This window comes from Benincasa hispida, chromosome 12, assembly GCF_009727055.1.
Source record: "Benincasa hispida cultivar B227 chromosome 12, ASM972705v1, whole genome shotgun sequence".
Taxonomy (NCBI): domain Eukaryota; kingdom Viridiplantae; phylum Streptophyta; class Magnoliopsida; order Cucurbitales; family Cucurbitaceae; genus Benincasa; species Benincasa hispida.
In genome coordinates, this window is record NC_052360.1 from 57,402,660 (window position 1) to 57,427,610 (window position 24,951).

General features: G+C 32.5%; 1 protein-coding gene across 3 annotated transcripts; it reads left to right on the forward strand.

Moving 5' to 3' along the window:
* The first annotated feature begins 13,092 nt into the window (after positions 1-13,092).
* On the forward strand, positions 13,093-24,911 carry LOC120068532 (mediator of RNA polymerase II transcription subunit 33A-like). 3 transcript variants are annotated; one of them, XM_039020340.1, is made up of 13 exons: positions 13,367-13,498; positions 13,702-13,786; positions 14,318-14,428; positions 15,634-15,981; positions 16,222-16,541; positions 16,652-16,743; positions 17,475-17,835; positions 18,395-18,608; positions 20,042-20,156; positions 20,272-20,433; positions 21,996-22,653; positions 23,015-23,221; positions 23,551-24,911. In XM_039020340.1, the coding sequence occupies exons 4-13, from the start codon at positions 15,638-15,640 to the stop codon at positions 24,666-24,668; spliced, it is 3,591 nt and encodes a 1,196-aa protein (XP_038876268.1). In that variant the 5' UTR covers positions 13,367-13,498; positions 13,702-13,786; positions 14,318-14,428; positions 15,634-15,637; the 3' UTR covers positions 24,669-24,911. The 3 variants fall into 3 exon arrangements, with proteins under 3 accessions (XP_038876267.1, XP_038876266.1, XP_038876268.1); XM_039020339.1 differs by lacking the exon at positions 13,702-13,786 and having other exon boundaries at positions 13,093-13,498; positions 18,398-18,608; XM_039020338.1 differs by lacking the exon at positions 13,702-13,786 and having other exon boundaries at positions 13,094-13,498.
* Positions 24,912-24,951: the final 40 nt, after the last annotated feature.

The following is a 24,951-nucleotide window of genomic DNA, read 5'->3' on the forward strand; positions in this document are numbered from 1 at the left end:
ACAGAAAGAAATGTTTAGATTTACTTTTATTTTTGTATGTTAAGCAAGATATATTAATTAGTTTATTTACTTGAGAAAAAAAAAGTATATCGATAGGGACATTTTTAAATATGAAAAAATATATTTGAAAATATTTACATTTTATAACAAAAAAAATTCAAAAGTACGAACACTCTGAAAATTTTTTGCTATAAAATATAAATATTTTTTAGATTTTTATATTTATAAGAAATTTCTATATCGATATGTGTGATATTTCAAACCCTTTTATGAGAAAATTTTCACAAACATTAATTTTTATATATCGAAAAAGCAAATTTTAGATATAATTCTATAGGTACTATTTTTCTTACTACTTCACAATAAGAAGTAGGTATCTAGATTAACGCTTAGTTGAAGTAGAAATGATATATATTAAAGGAACTCTTGCGGTTAAATTAAGTTGATGATAGATAGTTTGGTGAAAAAATGACAAAAGTAGTTTAGATTGCAAAAGTCGGTCATATGTACTATCTCATTCCTTTGAGAAAAAAAGAGAGAGAGAAAAAAAAATTGTAAGGTTTGGTCGATTGATATTATGATAGACATTTTACGAATGTTAATTTTGTTGAAATTTCTTTTCAAGATTCTTGTATTTTATTAGGTTAAAGCTGGTGACTATTTGAGAATTATTTTACAAATCTTAAGAACTAAAATGTATAGTTCAAATATAAGGGATAAAAATGTGTTTATGTTTTTTCTTTTTTTTAAACTATTTGTAATCGATATGATTTTGATAAAATAGTCCTACGTTTTTTTAATCATATATATTCTATAGTCTAAGGGTTCAAATTGACTTGTATATTTATTGATTAATCAAATAAAATAAACTATATCTTACCCAACAAAGCTAGTATTTTAAAAATTATTTTAGGAATGTTCTTTGCTTAAAAAAAACAAAAACAAAAACAATACACACATTGCAATCATAATATGGACTATTTTTCCTTTGAGATTGTGTGATGAAGAGAGTTTAGAAGAATCTTTTTTTGCTTCAAAACTAATAGATATTAAATTTCCACAAGTTAGCTTAATAATTAATGAACCTTTTAATTTAATCTCAACACTCTATCCAATTTAAAGTCACTTTCTTTTTTTCCTATTTAAAAAATAATAATAAGATATCAACTAATTTGATCCTAAAATAATAAAGTTTGTTTGGTATACCTTATTTAGATGACCAAACCACTCTACCTAATCACTCTCTAAATGCAAAATCCTCCAACCACTATAATTATTCCTAAACCCTTAAACTTTTTACTTACTCCCCACATGCAATTAATTAATTAACATAAAAGAAAAGGCAAAAGAATAAATTCCATGTCACATTATCTCTTTTGATATAACATTTTTATAATCACATTAATGTTATCCACCAAATCATGATTTGCAAATCTTCCATTTATATATAATTTTTTTTATTTATAATTCTCAATTACTCGGAGTATTTGGTAGAAAAGTGAAGAAATATGTGTTTGTTTTATTCTAATTTACTAGTCATGAATCTGGTAACCCTAATAAAATATTGATCTCAAACTTATGAACCCAAAATTTATATAATATTTTTATTTTCATAAATAAACTTTTAAATGAAATACATGTTATGTCAATCTAGGTTTCTTAACCAATTTTTTACATATANCAAATCTAACTTTCAAATTTCATCATAAAAAATATGAAATGAGAGGAGCGAATTCAAATTTATAATTTATAATAAAAACTCTATAAATCAAATCTTAAAAAATGTCTTCAATAGTTAATTATAGGCTAATGTTATAAGAATTTGAGATAATTAAAAATTCAGCCATTGACATTTTCAAAGTTGAATGTTGAGCACATAAGATTTAAATTTATAGTACACGAGTATGGTATATACAAATAAAAATATAGAATGGAATAAGGGATTGTTGCAAATATGGTAATCATGTTCAAAGTATTTGTAGATATAGCAAATTTTAGATGTTACTTTTAAAGTCTATCAACAAATGTCACTAGTAGGAGTTTATCACTGATAGACTATATCGTTAGTAGAAGTATATCACTTAGGGGCTGTTTGGGACGCTAAGATGATATAGGATATGGGGAGTTATGATGTCTAGAAAGTTTTAATCGAGTATGAACGATCGAATATGATCAAGTATGTTCAAGTACTGAGATGATATACAATATGTAACACCCCAAATTTTGTTAGTAATGTAATTTCAGTACTTTATATTAATTAAGGACATTTTTGAAATTTTGGAGTTCAAGTGTAAGTACAGGAATTTAATTTTTTGACCTTACAAAATTATTCAATTTAGAAATTAATGGCAAAAATTAATTTCACTTTTTGAAAAAGAAAAAAAGTTAATAAAATAAAGTGGAATAAGGAAAGGAATAAAATAAAGTTTAATTTATTTCTTTTTTAAGTTTTAAGTTTTAATATTATTTTTTTATATATATAAACAAAATTTTCTTCTTCTTCTTCTTCCTCACCGTGCGCCCCCTTGAGAAAACCATAGTCGTCGTTGACACCCAGCTGCTGCTCGTTTGCCCGTGAATCGTCGTCGCTCGTCATCGTTGTTGGAGTGTCGCTCGTTCGCTCGTGGGTCGCCGCCGTTGTCAAAGTGCCGCTCGTTCATCCGTGGGTCACCACCGCTCGTCGTCACTTTCGAAGTGTCGCTTGTTCCGTTCGCGAGCAACCAGACACTCTCCAGCCGCTGCTGTGAGCCTCCGTCCAACTGGGTCGTGCGTCCGCAGCCCCAGCCTCACCACTATCGGTCGCCGTTGTCCTTGTCGCGTCAGGTCCGTTTTGGTCTTTATCAGAATCTTGGATTAAGGGTAAGTGTAAATGTTTTGGTTGGATTCCTTGAGGATTTTGAACAATCACTTGAGTTTGGCCTTGATTTGTTGGTACACATCATGTTTTGGATGTAGGGCAAAATTTTAGGTTGTTGAAGTTGTCGTCCAACCGATTAAAGAGGTAGTCGACGAATCTCGGTGAAGTGTAAGGCTCTAAACTTATGTGGGTTGTTAAGCATGTTGTATGTTTATGAATTCCTCGATTTAAGTTTGACTGAACCATGGACTGCGACCTAAAATAATTTGCCATGATATTAGGTGTTAGGTTTGGATCTTGAGGTGTCCTGGTGTCTTTGTTTTGGGTGATTTAAATTTGATCCTGTGGGCTTTCGGTTTCATTGGACAAGAAAGAGGTTGAGCTTACTAGTTTAGAGTTTGCGAGTAAAAGTAAGTAATCTTACTACTGGAACCGCCTTTGTGCCGGTAAATTTATGATTGATGTTGAGGATTGCAAGACTAGTTACAAGAATAATTTTGACTGTTCTGAGATTTAATGGACTGTTTAGAAAAGATGTACGAGCATGTGATAATATGACTGAAGCATGTTAATGTATAAGCATGATTTAGAATTTTATGAGATATATTAAAAGGACAATTGGGCATGACCGTAAATTATGAGTTAAGCGACACTACTACGGAAATGTTTTAAAATTAGGTGAAAGTTGGAGCATTTTGTTGATGTGCTTATTGATGTGATTTATTATGACTTACACGATGTATTATAAAATTCAAATGTTTAATTGTTACATGAGTTAGTACATGAAAGTGATGTACTAGAGTGGATCCATTAATACTATATTAATTACGTACATTGAGGTTAACTAACCTGATCTTGATCAGGAGATTTTAAAGGATTCATGATTAGGTGAATGTTATATGTAATATAAAGTTAGATGCAATCTTTTTTCCTTTCCAAACCAAGTGACTGCATGAAAGTGATGCACGTCCAAGAGCGCTAGTACATGAAAGAGATGTACTAGGGTTGGTGTGTATGAAAGTGATACGTACCTAGAGGGTATTGGGGTGTACGAAAGAGGTACATACTCAGTGGGTTATGTGTATACGAAAGAGGTGTATGTCTAACCATGTGTACGAAAGAGGTACACATCCTTACATTTATAGAGAGGATCTGGGGGTGTACGAAAGAGGTACATACTCAGTAGGTTAAGTGTATACGAAAAAGGTGTATACTTAACCAGGTGTACGAAAGAGGTACACATTCAGTGGGCTATGTGTATACAAAAGAGGTGTATACATAACTAGATATACGAAAGAGGTACATACTCAGTAGGTTGGGTGTATACTTAACCAGGTGTACAAAAGAGGTACACATTCAATGGGTTATGTGTATACGAAAAAGGTGTATACGTAACCATATGTACAAAAGAGATACACATTAAGTGGGTTATGTGTATACGAAAGAGGTGTATGCATAACCATGCATATGTAAGAGATTGTGTTTCTTTCGGGATTCACCATAGGTTGTGAGTTATATGGGAATTACTAGATGTAGTGGACATACTTAAATACAGTAGGATAGAAATAAGTTTTTCATGTATATATATGTCCCATGAGGACTATAGCAGTTTATATGTTCCACTAGAGGTAGGCATCTAGAGGACATAGATGCCTAGCCTGACCCCAATAGTGGGGTTACTTACTGAGTATTTTATACTCGCCATTTTCTCATGTTTATGTTTCAGATAAGAGTAGGGATGCGTCGGCGAATGACAAACGAAATTCGTGATTGAGCCACTGGGACCAGTTTTATGTTTCCGCTCATGAGATTTAAACTTTTTTTCATGTTTTTTTTAGCTTTCGGTGTTGATGTTTAGTTTAAAACTTACTATTAAGAATCGCTTCTAGATTTATTTATTATCATTTATGATTTATGGGTACTCTACTGTTGTTTTTAATATTTGAAATTAAATGCAAAGTCTTTTAAATTTACCTTATTTAATTAGCATTTATTTCACCATAACAAAGTGTCGTTTTAAGTTCCATGCATGCATGTGTTTAGTAACGGTCTAACTTAAGTCCTAGGATCGGGTCGTTACAAGATACACGTAAGGAAAATGACAGAAAATGGTAGTGAGATACAAAACACATTCTAAAAATGGACCCACAAACAATTAAAATAGATAATGAGTTTCCAAACACTAAAATGATATAGGATGTGGGGATATATCATCTCATGTTGGGCTCCCAAACACACCCTTATTGATTTTTTTTATATTTGCAATCTTACACTATACAATTACTCCTACATATAAGTTAATTTTATTATTATAATATTTTTTGTTAAATGCACACACATAAATTAAATACTTTATCACGTTTAATTATTATTTATGCAACGTATAAGAAAATTTTCACCCAATAATATTCAAATAACATAAAGTAGAAACCACAAAAAATGACAAGCAAGTTGTTGAAAAAGAGTGTTTTTTTTTTTTTTTCATTTTCAAGAAGATTAAGTATGTGTTTTGAATGCATTTTTAAGTGTTTAATTTAAAAAAATAAATTATTTTGAAATAAATTGTAGTGTTTGATAGTTTTTTAAAGCATATTTTAATCACTTTTGATAAAAATGTTAAATATAAATAAATTCTTTGAAAAACATTATTAATCCAAATGAGTCCTAAGTAGTTAATATGAAAAAAAAAATAAAAAGTCAAATAAAGAAAATGGATTAACAAGTTATAATGTAAGTCAAAATTGATTGTACATCGATTTGAATCATTTGTCGTAAATGACAAGTCAAAATAAATGAACAATGTCCCGTCTACGGCTACTTCAAAAATTGTGACTATATGACTCTTTATCAAATTAATTGTTTGACTCTTTATCAAAAGTGACTTTTTCAAAATGAGAATTTGAGTCAAACCCCTGATCGATAGCATTTGGAAAAAATACTGAAAGACAATACAAATATTATTTTAATCCATATACTTTAAAGTTTATTCCATTTTAATCATTATATTTTCGACAAATCTTAAATTTTGTGTCATTGCTAGTTTGTTTCGAGACCTCATCGTTTAGATTCGGATTGGTCTCTCGAAAGCTCATGTGTCGTAGGTGGTAAGATGTGGGCTGGAATAGCATGTTAATAATCACCGCAGGCCCTTATGTCCTGCTTCCTCTTTCATTTCCAAATCTGGCTTGCTCCCACGTGTCCTTTGGACCCTTTGCTTAGAAGTGGATTTGAACTATTGAGGAGAGGTGGAAGAAAAGGCTCGAGATGGATTTAGGAGTCTTTGTGCGAGTCGTCTTGCATGAAAAATATTATTATTTATTGATACTACAATCTCATTCACTTTGGTTTCCTTGTGGGTGCCCGATGGCCTCGACCTCCGACCCACTTTTTTCTAGTTTTTGGTTTCGATCTTATTCGAGTTGACACGTGTAATTGATCTTTGCACAGGTGTAGTGTTGAGCCAACTGCACTATGATGCTTAAGTTAATACAATGAGTGAGCAATTCAGATAAGCATTAGAAAATTCAAGGTCGACTCCCTTAGTTAGAGATTCCTTACCCCTCCTGTGGGATGGTTCAATTGGGCTATTTATAAGTATGTCCTCTGATACAATGCCCATGGTTGCGTGTGATGGCAAGCGGTGTCATGGACATTTCTATCACTCGAGGCTGCAGGGTACCAATCAGACTTTGGCTTGTTTATTTTTCGATTAGTATATATGTACGAACTCGGTTGGTTGACCTTGACCTAGAGGCACTGACATTTTCCTCTTGGGATGCACGCTCCCCTATTATCTTTTTACGATACTCCTTGGGCTTGGGACCCGCCATAGGCTTTGAGCCTTGCCATGGACAATCCTTAACATTATTATATAACCAATTTCGGTAAAATTTAACTTTGAGAGACTACATTCAAGATTGATTGAAAGTACATTAACTAAATTGGATAATTGAAAACATAAAGACTAAAGTTAAACAAGTTTCAAAGCATGAGGAGCAAAGTTGTATCTTAACCAAAGAAGAAAAAGGGGAACTCTGACCAAATTGTAAACCTTTCATTTTCTACACAAACAAATATGATACAAAACAATGTATAACACAAAAAGAACGTTTGGGACAAGGATTATTGTAAGACTATAATAATCATCTCTTACTACAGTAAATACTATTTTGTAATCTCCAATTAATTATAATTATCACTATTTCAAAGCACCTATTTACTACAACATCTACTATTTATTACAATTTTTACTATTTTACATTCATCATTTTTTTTTATTATTTTCTATAGTGTTTTCTGTTTTCTTCTCAAACTAAAATAGTTTATACCTCAAATACATACTATTATAATCCAAACTAAAATAATTCAGCCGAACACAAACTATTATAATCTAACTAAAATAACTTAGAACTATAATAACCAACTTATTGTCTTAAATCCCAAAAAGACTTTTATTATTTATAGCATAGAAAAAATATTGCCAAACAATTCTATGGCCTTATGATGGTGAGGATGAGGAAAGTGATGGATTGATGGACCATTATCTCCTTTTTGCCCCTCAGTAGTGACTGGTGCACAGTTCATTCCCACCACATTTGTCATTGTCTCCCACCTAACCCTACCCACTCTAAAACCTTTTATCTTTTAAACTTTTATATATCAGGTTACTTTATTTTGTCCCGTTCCTTATAACGATTTGCATATTTCTCAAGTATGATGATTGAATTCTTAGTCAAATTTTAAAAGCAATAGCAATTTTTTTAAAAGTTATTTTATTTTTTAATTTTGGCTTGATTTTTTAAACCATTAATAAAAAAAGATAACAAATGAAAATTTGAAAATAAAAATAGTATATATAGACTTTATTTTCAAAACAAAAAACAAAAAACTACTTATCTTAGTAATTATAAGTTTAGCTTGAGTTTTATAGCTTATAAAAAATTATCGTAAACTTTTGTAGTTTGAAATGATTGAATAATGTCTATAATATGAATTCAACCGTTTAACTTATCGAAGCAACTTCAAATACATATGTGATTTCTTGTTGGCTAATTAACAAGTGCAGTTGGATAACTGATAAAGAATTGTTGTGGGTCCAAATGAATGATATGTATATTGTGAGTCATTATTTCTTACCATTGTGATATGGGGTAAAGCAATTTATTACTTCATCGTTTTGTATGATTGCAATAGGTTAGACTAACTTATAGTTACACGTAAGAAATTTATTTTTGTTTGACCTTTGCCTTCCTTAAAAGTTTAAAAATCATTTATCAAGTTGATTAGATAAAAAGAGAAGCATTATCTAAATATTTTAGAGAAAAGTTCAAAAGCAATTTATGATAAGTCTTAGCTTTCAAATATTTAATTATTAAATTGCAAAGGGAGATTCAAATTTATTTACCATTCACAAAAAGAGTTAAAAATATATATAACTTATACTTTTTGTTTCACATATTAATTATTACTTCAATAACATTGTTGAGTAATGATATTAACATAAAGGTTAAAAATATTTCAACATAAACTTCCATGAAATCAATAATTTAGTTCATAAATTTTAGTTAGATTACAATTTAGTCCATATACCATTACATTTGTAACAATTAGTCTCTAAATTTTATTAAGTAATGATCTAATCCCTATTTTAATTGTTTAGTTTCTATTGTGAAAAAAATCATCAAAGTTAAATGTCAATTTTTATTACATAACAACTTAGACTTTATAATTTGTAAATAAATTTGATTCCTGGTCAATTTATCAATCTACACATATAAAAAATGTTATTAAATCATACTAATATTTTTCACGATAGGGACTAAATTGTTTCAAGTGAAATATAGAGACTAAATCGTTAATTATTAAGGTTCATGTACTAAATTCTTACAAATTTAAAATGATAGAGACTAAATCGACCAACTAAAGTTCATAGACTAAATTATTGTTTTCATGAAAAGTCAATGACCAAAAGTATTTTTTTAACAAAATTTTATTTATCAATTAGAAAATTTAAAATCTAGAGACTTATTAGATAGAAAATTGAAAGTTCACAGACCTATTAGATATAAAATTTAAATGTTGATGACATGTTATGTACATTCAAATATTTGTTTGACATAAGGCCACATTTACCAATCCATAATGAAAATTTGTGTAATCTGATAGATCAATCACAATGGGCCACAATCGCAAACGTAATTAGATTGTTTTTTATCACGTTTACTTAAAATTATGAATTTGTCACATTTATTGTTAATATTATCGTTACTGTTTATTGTCATACGGTAACAATATATAACAAATTTTGGCGGTTTTTAAGTTGCAATAGTACAATAACGGTAACGTTAACGTTAACGTTATAGGATAGATCACCTCCGCTACTCAATCAAACTATATCTTTTTATTACAAATTTGGAAATAGACTTTAAAGGTAAGTACGAATACGAAAACAAAAGTAAAAAACACCAAACGTAATTCAATGCGACTCACTCTTCGATATGGCCTAAATCTAGAGATCCATGGGCTAAAACAATAATTATTCCTTTAACCAAACATTAAAGTAGTAAATAGCAATTATTCTAATTTGTTTGGTTAGAAATATGTTGCAAGATAATTGAAATTAGTCAGCCAAGTGGAAGTTTTTGTGATTGGTGGACCAGGGCTGTTCTGATGGCCATGGTGGGCTAATGGTGGGCGTGAAAACTGAAAAGTCGCCATTAAAAAAAGAAAATCAGAAAATATAAAATTACGAAAAAGTCCTTGACCGAGGACCCGTTCAACTAACTAATAGAGGCGGGGCAGTTGGATCCTGCGTTTCCTTTTATGACTCGGATTCCAATAGGCCTGACGAGGGGTAGAGATGGTAATTTGCTTAAGATAGGATTTTTGGTGGTCGTCAAAATCTGAAAAAAAAAAAAAAAAAAGAAAAAGAAAAAAACACACACAAAAAAGGAAAGGGAAAAAAATTATAAAATGGGATTTTTATTGACCACCCTCGTTTTTGTTGGATTTCTAAATGTAGAAATAAATTAAAATCATCAAGAAATTCAAGGTAAATGTTGATCTCTCAATATATATGTATATATTTATCTTATACGTGGATGGAATTTTATCTATAAAGTAATGAATAGATCTATAACTATAACAATTGTAAAAACAATGTTTATCACTCAAAAAAAATCATAAAAGTAAAATTTGATAAAACAAAAAAAATTGTTTAAATGAAGATAAAATTACCTGTTTAGTCATTGAATTTTGTAGAATATGTGCATTTGGTTTATGAAAATCGGTCTATTTTGTTCCTGAGTAATCAAAATGTATTTTTCTAGTTCCCAAGTTTATAAAAACAGGTTAAAAAGTTCCTTAAGTATTTTTTGTTTGATTTTTTAAAAACAATTATGTGATACTTAAAATTTAAATTAAGGAAAAATTAATTTTTTAGTCCCCAAGTTTTAAAGAATATGTACATTTGGTCTATGAGTTTTAATAATATACTTTTTAGTTCTCAAGTTTATAAAAATAAGTCTATTTGGTTTTTGAGTATTCAAAATGTACCTTTTTAGTCTCTAAATTTATGAAAACAGGTTAAGAAGGTCCTTAAGTATTTTTCGTTTGATTTTTTTAAAATAATTATGTGATACTTAAAATTATAAAAAATAGTTCTAGAGAGGATGTGATTTTTAAAAATTAATTTTCTAATTTGAAATGTAATATAATTATTCAAAATAATAGTATAAAGTTATTTGAGAGTCTTTTTAAACCTATTTTAAAAAATTCATGGACTAAAAAGTTACATTTTGAAAATTTATGGGCCAAATGAGTTTATTCTTATAAATTTTGGGGCTAAAAAAGTATCTTTTTAAAACTCAATGACCAAGTATACATATTGTTCAAAACTCAAGGACCAAAAGGATAATTTTTCCTTAAATTGACAAATAAACATTTTCTATTTTTAAAAAATCATTTTTTTTCTGCACACGATTTTTTTCTATTTTTAATAAGTGGTTTTTTTATAATTAATAATATAGTTTTTTTTTTATATTCATCGATTTTTTATTCAATTCACCTTTTAGATTGATGTGAAACATATTAAAAAAATGAACTTTAATGACGATTTAATATATAATCATGATAATAAATTTAAAATTATTATATATTTTAAAAATTATAACATTTCTTTGTGAAGTTTTGTTTTGTTTTCATTCGGTTTATCTGAATTTTGAATATAAGATTTTATTAACGCGTAGATTAATTGAACATTGTGCAAATTGAAAGTTTGTTAATTTGACTAACTATTCTATTTTATAGTTTACTTTTTAGAGATGTTTTGGGATTCAAACAAAAATGTATACAAACCAAGATTTTCAACATATTTTTATGTTTGGTTTTTTTCTTCTTCTTGACATTTAGTTGAAATACATTAACTAGTAAGTTGTTTTCAATAGTTAAAATATAGATTGTTATAGATATTAATAGACTACTATTCTATCACGGATAAACGATGATAGATATTATTACTGATATACCATGACATTTTACTATATTTGAAGATATTTTCAACAGTTTTACCATTTAAAATAATTTACTCTATATGCATACACGAAGAGGTGTGCTTGAATCATTTTAAACCCATATGTAAAAATAACAATATTGTATGCATAATTTGATGTGTTTGAACCATTTATAAACTCTTGTATATGGATGATGAAATAATTTAATATGAAATTTAATTTAATTTAATAGGTTTGAGAGTTTTTTTCATGAGAATTAACTATTCCAAAAGAAGATTTGTAAGAAATTAACCATTTAAGTGAAGATTGACAGTGAAAAATCAACTATTTAAATTATTTTTTTAATACTATTTCATATTTTTGAAAAAAGTTAAATCGATAATGATTCTAAAAAAGTATTGGAATATGACACTTGAGATATTTTTATTTTTTAGACTAAAAGATATTTTTATATTTATTTGTCTATAAGTTAAAGTTAATCCATGAAAAATTTACAATTTATTGACCGAAAAGATCAAATCTCTTTCGAAGTTGATTATACAAGCACAATACTAATTGAGTTATGTTTATTTTGATTATATATATATATGAAAGGAATGACTTTCATAATAATATAATAATAATAATAATCCATCAATAATAATAATAAAATAGATATAAAAGTATTGGGAATGCATTACTCAAGCTAAATTACTTAGATATCAATTACACACTAAAAAAAACATCATCAATTAAAATTCTAAATTTTCATATTAAATAACATAGATATTCTTTGTGAAATCATTTCAAAATATTTAAATTTTGATTTTAACCATTTTATGATCTTTCACTAGTAGAATTTAATTGACAACAATTACCATTCCTTGTTTAAGAAAATTAATTTACTAGTTTTGTCTTCTTTAGACCTACTATGCACGTGAAATTTAGTGTATATATATANAAAAGATTATAATTAATAAATAAAACAATAATTTATAAAATTTTAAAGAGTAAATGTTGGTCATCGTCTATTTAAACATATGTCAATGTAAGATCTGATGTTTAATATCGATAGTCTAAATTACACCCATAAATGAAAATGGTACACTATTACGACATCACAATGGAGAAATGATGCGACTGTTTATTTAAATATATGTCTATCGTTAGATCATGATCTTTCATATAAATAGTTTTAGATCACACCCATACACGAAATGATATACAACTTTATCGTATAACTATTCGATTAAAATAGTTGTAATGCGACAACATATGCAACTATTCATTCAAACATATATTCACAATTAGATCGTAATGTTTCATATCTATAATCCAAATCACAACCATAAACGTAAGGACACACCACTTCATATGTAACTACCTAGACACAAATAGTTGTAACAAAGGACAAAATAACAATTATCAAAAGATGTAAGAGCAAATTGGGGATGTAAAAGTTATCTTTGTGTGTGTGTGTTTTTTTTTTGCAAATGAATGTGAAAACTATCTTATGAAAAAACATTTCATTAAATAAATAATTTTGGAAAAAATTAGAGTATTTGAAAACTACTCAAAATAGTTTTTTTTATATATATTTTAATTAATTTTACAAAAATATTTAAATAAAAATGAGTTTTTTTTTGAAAAACATTTTTTTTTCCTTCAATCAATCCATAGTATATATATAAATTTAATCAACTAGAAAATTACATAAAAGTATTAATTTTAAGAGAATCTAAGTAATTATATAATTGGCGATCCAAAAGCCACTGTTCTCAAACTCTCTCCTTTTTCTCTCCGGTTTTTCCGTGTTCTTCCCGCAGCACTTTACCACCAGCAATTAGCCAAACAAATCGGTTCAATCTGGCTCGAAAATGGCGGTATCTGTTCAAAACAGTCTTTGGGACAGAGTTACAGAACTAACCAAGGTAGCTCAACAAAAGGGAGTTGATCCTCTTCTTTGGGCCATTCAGCTGTCTTCAAATTTGAACTCGGCGGGAGTCGCTTTGCCGTCAGTTGAGCTCGCTAACCTGCTGGTTTCGCACATTTGTTGGGATAATAATGACCCTGTTTCATGGAAGTTCCTTGAGAAGGCTCTGATGTTGAATATTGTACCCCCAATTCTCGTTCTTGCCTTGCTCACAACCAAGTTCGTTTTCGTTTGTTTTTGCTCTCTACTTTTAATTTTTGTTATTATTGTCGTCTCCTTCTTCTTCTTCTTCCTCTTCTTCTTTTTTTTGTGCATGAGTTTGTATTTTGCTGTATGAGTTCCTGAACGAATTCTTTTTTTGACGGCAAAGTCGTGTCCTGTGGATGTTCGTTTGTGAGTTGAGTGTAAATCTTGATTGATAGGATGAATATGGAGCTAGTTTGATGGAATTTGTTGCAACTGCGAAGAAATTGTAGAGATTCTTCCCTTTTCACGATGCTTGACGTGGTATGGAGCTCGTGTTTTCATGATCATCTGTGCGCAAGTACTTGTTACTTTTGGTTTGAATTGCGGTTACGTGATCCCTTATTTTTTAGTTTTTGCCAATTGAACTCATGAAGTTATGAGCTGAATTGGAATTCGCTGATCATGAATTTATTTGTTATTTTGTCCGTACTTTACTTAGTGGTAGTAGTTAGGTTTCGATTTTTAAGCATGACTATGAATAGTATAGTACATTTGCGTTTAAGAATAGTCTTTGTTTGCTACGTTTGATCCAAATAGATTCCAGCCAGGATTTGGATGATTCCCGATGGATATCCGATCTGTTCGATGAGTCGAGAGTGGCATTTTTTTTGTGCGTGTGCAAATGGTTCTTTGATGTAGGGTTTAGCTGTAGAATTTGCTGTTGATTTGCAAGTCATTGTGTATATTATCTGCTAATTGGATCTGATCTGAATTTAATTTGTTTACCTTCCACTTGTCAATTTATAATCAATAGGAACCAGTGTTGATAATTGTCGTTGCTTCTTTCTACAGAGTAATTTCAAGAAGACAATTCCAGCCAGTAGCATATCGGCTCTATCTGGAACTCCTTCGAAGACATGCTTTTAAACTTAAATCTCATATCCATGGCCTCAGATACAAAGAGTTAGTTTTATGATTGAGAAGGATAACGAAGTTCAAGTCACACAATTTTGCTGCCGTTTTTATCTTTTATGTTTAACAATGCACTTGATCTTTTTGTGGAACTGTGGAACTGTGGAACTTAGGGAGAGTTTTGGTTAATTGTTTCTCACTTATCATTTTTTTTCCTAAAACAAAATTAGATGTAAGATGCTGAAATGGAAATTGTAATGGTTGTGTTTATCTACCTTTTCTAGTTCTTGAATCTTGACAATCCTCTTGACCCTGATATGTTCTATTTTGTATCTCTCTTCCCTTTGGAAGCTTTGATTCTACTTCACAGAATCATTGATTTTTTTTTTAATCCAACTTTTCGTATTTTTCCATTATAGAGCTCTATATCTTGTTAAGCTTCCTGACCACGACTTCATAAATGATAGCAACAGTACCTACTTTTGTACTTCACAGGACAATAGCTGCTCGACAGTCCATTGTTATCTCCATGCAATATTTTCCCCTATTAGTTGGCATGTGCATCTAGGAGTATATAAGAAAGAAAAGATGTTTCATAATGAAAATATCAGTATATGAGATGATTTTAGATATTTGGGTTTGCTAAAATTTAATCCCAAAGTTTTATGATGATTTCAGCCCTGGTCAATGGGTTCATATACATTTTCTTAAATCACTAATTGACCCAAAAGCTTAAGCTAGTGGGTGAAGGCAAATTTAATTATATATTAACTAAACTCCCCCTCACTTGTGAACTTGAAATATGAAGAATGTCCAACAAGTGGAAGTCAACATTAATTGGGGGAGGAAATAACATTTCAGGGGTTTGAATATAGGACCTCCCTGGATGACTGTTCTGGTACCATCTTAAATCACCGATTGACCCAAAAGCTTAAGCTAGTGGGTGAAGGCGAATTTAATTATATATTATCTAATATATTGTTTAATACTTCTTATATTGTTGATGCTTTATAAAAAAGTTTTGCAACATATCTTTATTTAATTTTTTACTCTGGAAGATTAGTGAATCATAGAATTATGAGTCTACAGATCAAGGTTTACTGAAATATATTTTCTCTGTTGATACCATGGCTTTGATTTTGAAGATTAATCTATTCTATGCAGCATTTGAGAGAGAATGGATCGGTTTTAGTCGTAATTTTGCTTCTTAGTGTCATGCATACATCTTTAGTAATAAACCTCTCTCTCTTATACAGGGTCATGACCTCTGTTGATTCCGTTCTTCGTCTTTCTGAGACATTCAATTTGCCAGCAAATGATCCTGGGACCCTTGTGGTTGAGTTTATATTTTCAATTGTCTGGCAGTTACTTGATGCAACACTTGTTGATGAAGGGTTATTGGAACTTATCGTGGAAGAGAAATCCAAATGGCCGACAAAACCTCAAGAAATGGAACTAGATGGTCACAATGGTTATGATGATAAATGGACTGAACAACGTGAGAGATTGCGGAATGTAAACATTGAACTGACAATTGAGATAATTGGGAAATTTCTTCAAGATACGGTTACTTCAAGGATTCTTCACTTGGCTTGCAGGAATATGTAAGGACTCATCTATCAAATTAAAACTTTAGCTTTTCTTTGTGACTTTGAAGTAGAACGGTATGAATACACTTAATGAGGAACTGTGCTATTCAACTTAACTAACCATGATTTTGCTATTTATATGATTAAACTTATATTTAGTCAAAAACTACTTGTGGAAAAGATTATAACCAATAAAATGGCTATCTTATCTTTTCTATCACTGTTTTCATCAACCTTCTTCTTACAAATTTCCAGGCCTTTGCATTGGGCAGATCTTATTCAGCGACTCCAGTTGCTGGGAGAAAATTCTTCAGTATTGAGAAACTCAAAATCTCTGAACTCAGAGATTTTTCTGCAGTTCACATCTGATACTTGGACGATCTTCTATCAAGAATTTAAACAAAATTCACAGCAGAAGTTCCATCCAATTAGAGCATTTGGATCTCCAGCAGCTTCTGCTAGTTTGTGTCATAGAACTCGGTATTCTGCACTTTGGCTTCCTCTCGATCTAGTTCTAGAAGATGCAATGGATGGATATCAAGTAGAAGCAACAAGTGCCATTGAAAAAATTACCAGTACAACTAATTTTCATCCTTTTCTCTAATTTCTGCTTATATGCACAAATCATATCAGTTTGTACAGGAAAAGTATACATGAAAGCGAACATCATCTTTATTTCTTACAGGTTTGGTCAAAACCCTCAAGGCAATAAATGGAACTAGTTGGCATGATACCTTCTTGGGTCTCTGGATAGCAGCTCTTCGTCTTGTTCAAAGGGTTAGAATTCTTTGGCCTCAATAGATTATCTGTAGGTTTATATATATAAAAGAGTCTTGTGATGAAATGGCACATCCTTCTTTGCTGTAGTTTGCTAGAACTCATGAAACACTCAATACAAATACATGTTCTGTCTGTTAGTAGATCCCAAGTCAATTATAATTCTTTTTAGTAAGACAAATGTGGGGTTGGGGATTAGAACCTAAGGTCAATTATGAAATTTTGAATCAGGATAGTTGTCTGGTTTATTTGGTTTAACATTCTTGTCCATAAATCAAACAAGCAACTCAAATATTTGGTGAAAGTAGATCCCAAGTCAATTATAATTCTTTTTAGTAAGACAAAATGTGGTTGGGGATTAGAACCTAAGGTCAATTATGAAATTTTGAATCAGGATAGTTGTCTGGTTTATTTGGTTTAACATTCTTGTCCATAAATCAAACATGCAACTCAAATATTTGGTGAAACATATCATATTTAGGGCGATCAAGTAGTATTAGTATATACATTGTACATCTGCATTCTTTTTGTTGCTTGATTGCTTTTTCATCTATCATTATTGCAGAATACATTACTTTAATGTTCTCTTTTGATATTTATATTTGTTTACTTCTGAAATGATGATCCTCTTTTCAAAAAAAAAAAAAAAAAAATTGATTATATTTGTTTACTTCATTAATAAGATTTATGTAAAAGTGGTTTGATATTCTTTTTTTCAAAATGTTAAAAAGGAAAGAGATCCCATCGAGGGGCCTGTGCCTCGCATAGACACTCGTCTATGCCTTCTATTGTGTATCACAGTCCTTGTGATTGCTGATCTGATTGAGGAGGAGGAAAGTACGACAATTGATGAAACAGAGTATGTTGCCTCCAATCACTGGAAAGAAAAAAAGGCCCCTGGAAAGTGTCGTAATGAACTAATTTCCAGCCTACAGATATTGGGGGAATATCAGAGTTTGCTGACTCCTCCTCAGGATATTATCTCTGCATGCAATCAGGCGGCTGCCAAAGCAATGATGTTTGTATCTGGAATCAGTGTTAGTAATGCATATTTTGAATGCATCAATATGAAAGACATGCCAATGAACTCTTGTGAGTATTATATCTTCTTGATAAGCATCAATTATAATAATTATGAAATCCACTGGCACATGGTACCAAAACCAACATAATAAAATAGAATACTGTGGTCCTGGACCCATAGACGGTAGATGATAACTGTTCATGCGCTTTGTAAAAGTTTCGTCCCCATCAAACTGTTTGTTGTGCATTTATGCTTAACTCTCATATGATGAGATGTTTGGCTTGTAGAAGAAATAATAATGGGTACATCTGATCATTATACTGAAAGAGTTCATGTTTGATATTCTAGTATGATAGGATATAAGTTTCAGATTTAATTGGTTTGCATGTCCAATTAAATAGTACACAAGAAATTGCAGGGTAAGAGACTGCAAGGCAATATAAGTGCACATGACATTTATATTCTTCAGAATGCATTGATTATTTCCAGCCTTGCATACATTATTATATTTTTTTGACGCTTCTATTTCCCAAAGATTATGTATTTTTTCAGCATACGAGTATTTGGTTCTTTAAAGGAGAAGCCAGCGGCCTGGGTCTTCTTAACATAATTTTATTGTGCTCTCAGCAGCTGGAAATATGCGTCATTTGATAGTTGAGGCTTGCATTGCTAGAAATCTCCTGGATACATCTGCATATTTCTGGCGAGGCTATGTGAACGGTTGCATTAGCCAAATGCCTCAAAGTATACCACCTCAAGCACCTGGTTGGTCAGCTTTCATGAAGGGGGCTCCACTTAATCATATAATGATAAATGCCTTAACTTCAACTCCTGCTTCAAGGTATACACAAATGAACCTACTTTTGGCCCTTTCAGTTTTTTCTTTTCTGTTTGGACATTGAAAGTCTGAAAATTCACATCAAAAGACATGTAATGCCACCAGGTTTTTCATTCAATATTTGTGCTGGTTTCCTTATTGTGAAAGAAGTCTCCACCAAAATTACATGATAACTTATAGAATTTATTTTGGGAAGATTACCCATAGAGTACTTCTATAATCTTTATCAATCTCTTCAGGCTGGTATTGGTTATCCAGCAAATGGAATCTTCCTACTCCCATTTGACCTGTGGGCATAATTTTTTTTTTTTAACTATTACTCGAGTGTTTTGATCTGAATAAGTGCGAGAATTGAGAAACCCAATTGTACTTCTATTTAATTGGTTTTTCCCGAAACAAGAAAAACAAAACACATCAAAGAACACGTATAAATAAGATATTTCTCACTCAAACACCCAAAAGGATTACAAATGTGAAAAAAAATAAAAACCTTCAACAGGCTTGAATGGTCAAAAAATGACAATTATGAATATAAATGGGTTCTGATGCTGGATATGACTGTGCAGTCACAGGCCAGATTCGGCTCAATGAATCAGGTCGTCTAGTTGGTACCTGCGTGTTTGATCACTTGAACCATTGTGATGTTATGGCCAACACACTATGATGCTTAAGATGCTTAAGTCAATATTGGATCGAAGTAGTAGTAGATTGAGTAAAGGTAATGGCTGCATATCTCAACGGAGAGATTGTTCCCTTTATTTATGTGTTCCCCTTCAGACGTGTCAGGGGCCAGGGCCGTACAATGTGTTGGCTGAAATTGTGGAAAAGTGGGATATGACCTCAGCTCAATTAACACCCAACTTGGAGGTGTGAGGCCATGTCCTTTTTCAGTAATAGTCCTCACTCCTCGGCTTGGCCCCAAGGGCCAGTCGAGGGAGGCCTCTCTCTACCTCATGGGCCTGTGGCCCAATTGGGATTGGGTCTTCCCTGGCCCACGGCTTGGTCTTTGGTCCACCCCATAACAACTAGTATTCTAGTTGAGGCTGTAAAGCAACGAGATCCTTCACCTCTTAATTTGTTTCTGGATTTCTAAAAAGAATCTATGTTCTTCCCAATCCAAAGCACCCACCTACACTCAGTATGATAACATTAGTCCTCAGTAATTCAATTTGCCTGCCGCTGTGGCCATGACCCAAATGTAGAAGGATCAAAGAATCTTTGACATATGATTATACCTAGTATTCTTAGTAATCTTATAGAGAGAACGCATCATATATTGATTTGATCAAATATGGATGGCTTTCAGATTAGCTCTTGTTTACTTATGGCCTGTTCTTCAGTTGTTCCCTTTTTTCATGTAGTCAGGTATATCAGATGCTCTTTTTTTGTAAATTTACCAAAAGGTCTGAATTTTAAGCTCATGGGTTTGATGGAAGCTTAGCAGAACTGGAGAAAATATTTGAGATAGCAGTAAAAGGATCAGATGAAGAGAAGATATCTGCAGCAACCATTCTTTGTGGGGCCTCCTTGATCCGAGGCTGGAATTTTCAGGTGACCATTGAAAGATAATATGACATAAAGTAAAAAGTTTTTTTTTTTTTCTTTTTTTTTTTGGTCTCACATATCTTCTAAAGAAGTAATGGTATTATGACCTACTTCCATGCAGGAGCATACTGTCCATTATATTACCAGGTTACTTTCTCCTCCAGTTCCCACAGATTACTCTGGATGTGAAAGTCATTTGATAGGCTATGCTCCAATGCTGAATGTGCTTATTGTTGGAATAGCATCTATTGATTGTGTTCAGATTTTTTCTCTACATGGTTTGGTATGTTCTTCATTGTTGCCGGATATTTATACTGAGGCACTATTCCGTTACTGGTTTAATTAGAACCATTTACTTTGATGTACTTGTTTCTGGGAAAATTGAGGTTCTTCTCGTTATTAAGGTGTATCTATCTATTTATTTTTATTTAGAAGAAACAACTTTATTGATATAAACAAGTAGGAAACTTATCCAGAAAACAAGAGGTGTTACAGAAAGGCCCTTCGACTAGCCTATACCGAAGAGAGAGTTGCAAGGAAATATATTTGTTCTATGTTAACAAGAAGAAGAAAGAAAAAGAATGACATCTCAAATAACCCTTGCACCGTGAAGTCCTCAGGAATTCTAGGGATAACTTTATCTGCTGCCTTTAATCTTTCAACTCCCCTTGTCAAAGATTTCACGTTCTTAAGGAGCTTTCTATTCCAGATGGCCTCAATAACCATCTCCTTCAAAACTAAAAGCTTGGCAGTGAACTTCTGGTACAGAGACATGTAAGAAAAACCCAGACAATTTAAGAGTCCACCTTCGACGCTATCTCTGGTTTATCAGGTGAAAAGTTCTGTAGAGAGGTCCACTGCAAAAGCTGCCTCAGTCTCAAATCCATAAGTTCCTTCGTGGGATATCTCAGATGGTTCTACCTCATCCCAACACAAGAAGTCACAGAGCCACCTCTAGGATTTATATACCTAGTGTCACGGTTGTACTTCTTTAACTGTGTGGCACTGATTTACACTTGATCATGGTCAGTCTTAGGGAAACTCAAGTCCCAATCTACTTGTCGCTGGACTCATTGAAGCTTCATTGGACCTTAGGAAGCTTCATCGGACCTTAGGTGAGGTCTATCATCCTCAACTGAAATTGAAACTCATGCTTTTCAATCATTTTGAAGAGAGAAGAAAGGTTCATGGATTCTGATTAGTTCAGAGGTGGTGTTAAAATCCCTTGGTTTTAGACAGTTGATTGAGAAAAACTCCAGGTTTATGGTGAGTTGCTGATTATAAGGAGATCATGTTTGATTTTAGGAAGATTAGGGGCTAGATGATAACTCATTCAGAAGCTTTTTCCCTATTCCTCACTAGGAGTGTTAATAGTGAAATATGGGATACTGCTGTTTCTATATCCTCTTGTTGGTTTTTCTTTAAAGAGTTCTCTAATTGCTCTCCTTCATATAATTTGTCCAATTGGAGTAGATTTTTGCGACTATTAGAGTCAGAGATCTCACCTCCTTTTTGTTTATTCTATTCACGTTCTCAATAAAATGGATGCTAATGGCTTATTTTAGGGGGAAAGATAGGATGATAATAAAATTTAGTCTAGATGCACAAATAGCCAATGGCTGGTTATCATTTTAGATTATGCTAAATCTGATCGAAGTTTTCATCTCAACTGAGTTGAATAATTATCGAGTCAATTAAAGTTTTGACGTAGAGATGTCAAATCTATAAACAATCTCCATTTATTTATATGTAGTTTTGTTTCGTTTTTCTATATTTTTTTTTTCAAAATGAGATTCCAACCTCCACCTATCAATTTCATTATGCCTTGATTGATATCTGTTCTAGGTTCCACAGCTTGCATGTTCACTGATGCCAATCTGTGAGGTTTTCGGCTCATGTGTGCCAAACCTCAATTGGACATTAACAACAGGGGAAGAAATCTCTGCTCATGCTGTGTTTTCAAATGCGTTTACTCTTCTCTTAAAGCTTTGGAGATTTAACCATCCTCCTCTAGACCATGGAGTGGGCGATGCACCTACGGTTGGATCTCAACTTACTCCAGAATATCTACTCTTGGTGAGAAATTCCCATCTGGTATCTGGAAATGTCCACAAAGATCGCAATAAAATGAGACTTTCAGCTGTGGCAAGTTCCTCTTCCCCCCAACCAATATTTGTAGACTCATTTCCCAAATTGAAAGTCTGGTATCGGCAGCATCAAGCATGTATAGCGTCGACCCTCTCTGGTCATGTTCATGGCAACCCAGTTCATCAGACTGTTGATGGACTGCTTAACATGATGTTCCGAAGAATTAATGGGGGAAATCAACCGTTAACTTCAGTTACTTCTGGAAGCAGTAGTTCTTCTGGGCCTGGAAACGAAGATTCTTCTTTAAGACCTAAATTGCCTGCCTGGGATATAATGGAAGCTGTTCCTTTTGTGATTGATGCTGCTCTAACAGCCTGTGCTCATGGAAAGCTTTCTCCTCGTGAGTTGGCTACAGGTCAGTATAAATACTGGTTAAATAAAATTCACAATCTCTGCATTTCTTGTTCATGACCGAGTTTGTAATATCTTTAATATTTCTTTTAATGTTTTTAACTTTAAAGCTAAGGTTTTCTACAATCATGGCAGCAATCTAAGCTGCTATGCGATACATTTTGTTGAGGCTTGCTTGTCTGAACTTAGGATTTCAACTAAGTTGTGCACTTAAGCAGTGACTTTGAATAAACTATAAAGAAAAAGAGTTTATGTAAGTTGCGCTAATAGTCATGCCCATACCCAATTTTGAAATGAACAGACTTTAAATCAAATCATTAATTTTTTTTATTAATTTTTATTTTATTTTAATCTAATCATTCCAGGACTCAAAGATCTAGCTGATTTTCTACCAGCATCTTTAGCCACCATAGTGAGCTACTTTTCTGCAGAAGTAACTCGGGGATTATGGAAACCTGTTTTTATGAACGGAACAGATTGGCCAAGCCCAGCAGAAAATCTTTCCAACGTTGAAGAGCAGATCAAGAAAATCCTGGCTGCTACTGGCGTTGATGTCCCTAGCCTGGCTGCAGGTTTGATCATTGTTATCACTGTAAACTTCTAAATGAAAATATTCAAATTTGAGTTTGATTATGCATATCTAGATCACTTCCAAAGCAAACCAATGACTATTCAAGTGATAAGTTAGGGCCTTCATATTGTTTGTAATCACCGTCTCGGTTCTATCAAGCACCTTCTTTTTCATTGGCTGAAATGTATGAAATTTAGACCCTCCATTGAAAGCTCATTCAATACGAAAAGATTGACTAGGAAAAGGAAAACCTAATTAGCCTTGTGCATAAATCTATCAACCAATAAAGAAATGGGCTAATGATGAGTTTTTTATCTGTGATTTTTGTAGGGGGAAGCTCTCCAGCTACACTTCCTCTACCCTTAGCTGCCTTTGTAAGCCTTACTATAACATACAAAATTGACAGAGCATCCCAACGTTTCCTCAATTTGGCTGGCCCAGCCTTGGAGTCTCTCGCGGCTGGTTGCCCATGGCCATGCATGCCAATTGTTGCTTCCTTGTGGACTCAAAAAGCCAAACGTTGGAGTGATTTCCTGGTCTTTTCAGCATCTCGTACAGTCTTCCTTCAGAACTGTGATGCCGTGGTTCAGCTGCTCAAAAGCTGCTTCACCGCCACCCTAGGCCTGACTGCCAATCCTCTCTCAAATCATGGGGGTGTCGGGGCCCTTCTTGGTCATGGATTCGGATCTCATTTCTGTGGTGGGATTTCTCCCGTTGCTCCAGGAATTCTTTTTTTACGCGTCTACCGATCGATTAGAGATGTTGCACTATTGGTTGAAGAGATTCTCTCTCTTCTGATGGATTCTGTGAGAGAAATAGCTTGTAATGGTGCTCGAAAAGAGAGATCAGGGAAATTAAAGACAACCAATAATGCAAAAAGATATGGACAGATTTCACTATCTTCAGCAATGACTCAAGTAAAGCTTGCAGCTTCCCTTGGAGCTTCACTAGTATGGCTATCAGGCGGTTTAGTATTGGTTCAATCTGTGATAAAAGAAACATTACCTTCTTGGTTCATTTCAGTTCATAGGTCTGAGCAAGAGAAATGTTCAGAGGGGATAGTTTCAATGCTTGGGGGATATGCATTAGCTTACTTTGCAGTGTTATGTGGGGCTTTTGCTTGGGGCACCGATTCTTCATCATCTGCATCAAAGAGACGTCCCAAAATCCTTGGTGTCCACATGGAGTTTCTTGCAAGTGCCCTTGATGGAAAGATATCACTAGGATGCGATTGGGCCACTTGGCGTGCCTATGTGACTGGGTTCGTGAGCCTAATGGTTGGTTGCACACCGAGCTGGGTTCTAGATGTAGACGTTGAAGTATTGAAGCGATTGAGTAATGGACTAAGGCAATGGAATGAAGAAGAGCTCGCTCTTGCATTGCTTGGACTTGGTGGAGTTGGTACCATAGGCGCAGCTGCTGAACTGATTATTGAAAGTGAGACGTAAGTTTATTTAGCCATTTTTGTATTCTTTTAGGTCGGTTTCTAGAGTTAGAATAGTTTGTACTATAGTTTTATTTTATTCTAAGGTCAGTCCTGTTAACCATCAGCTTTAATTATTGAAGTATAGGGTTGTGAGTTAGTTACATCAATGGAGAATTTTGTTATAAGTTCTTCCATTTTGTACCTAAGCTAACAAATGTAAATTGTTTCATTTCCCACTACTACATTTTGAATATATATTTTTTCATAAGAAACTTGTGAGAATATGAATTAAACACCTTTCGGGG

Excerpts from the sequence above, each read along its gene's own strand:
- LOC120068532 (XM_039020338.1), top strand. The coding sequence starts at position 13,224 with ATGGCGGTATCTGTTCAAAACAGTCTTTGGGACAGAGTTACAGAACTA. Across the intron at positions 17,836-18,394 it reads AGACATGCCAATGAACTCTT|CAGCTGGAAATATGCGTCAT; the intron begins GTGAGTATTATA and ends TTGTGCTCTCAG. Across the intron at positions 20,157-20,271 it reads TCCGAGGCTGGAATTTTCAG|GAGCATACTGTCCATTATAT; the intron begins GTGACCATTGAA and ends ACTTCCATGCAG.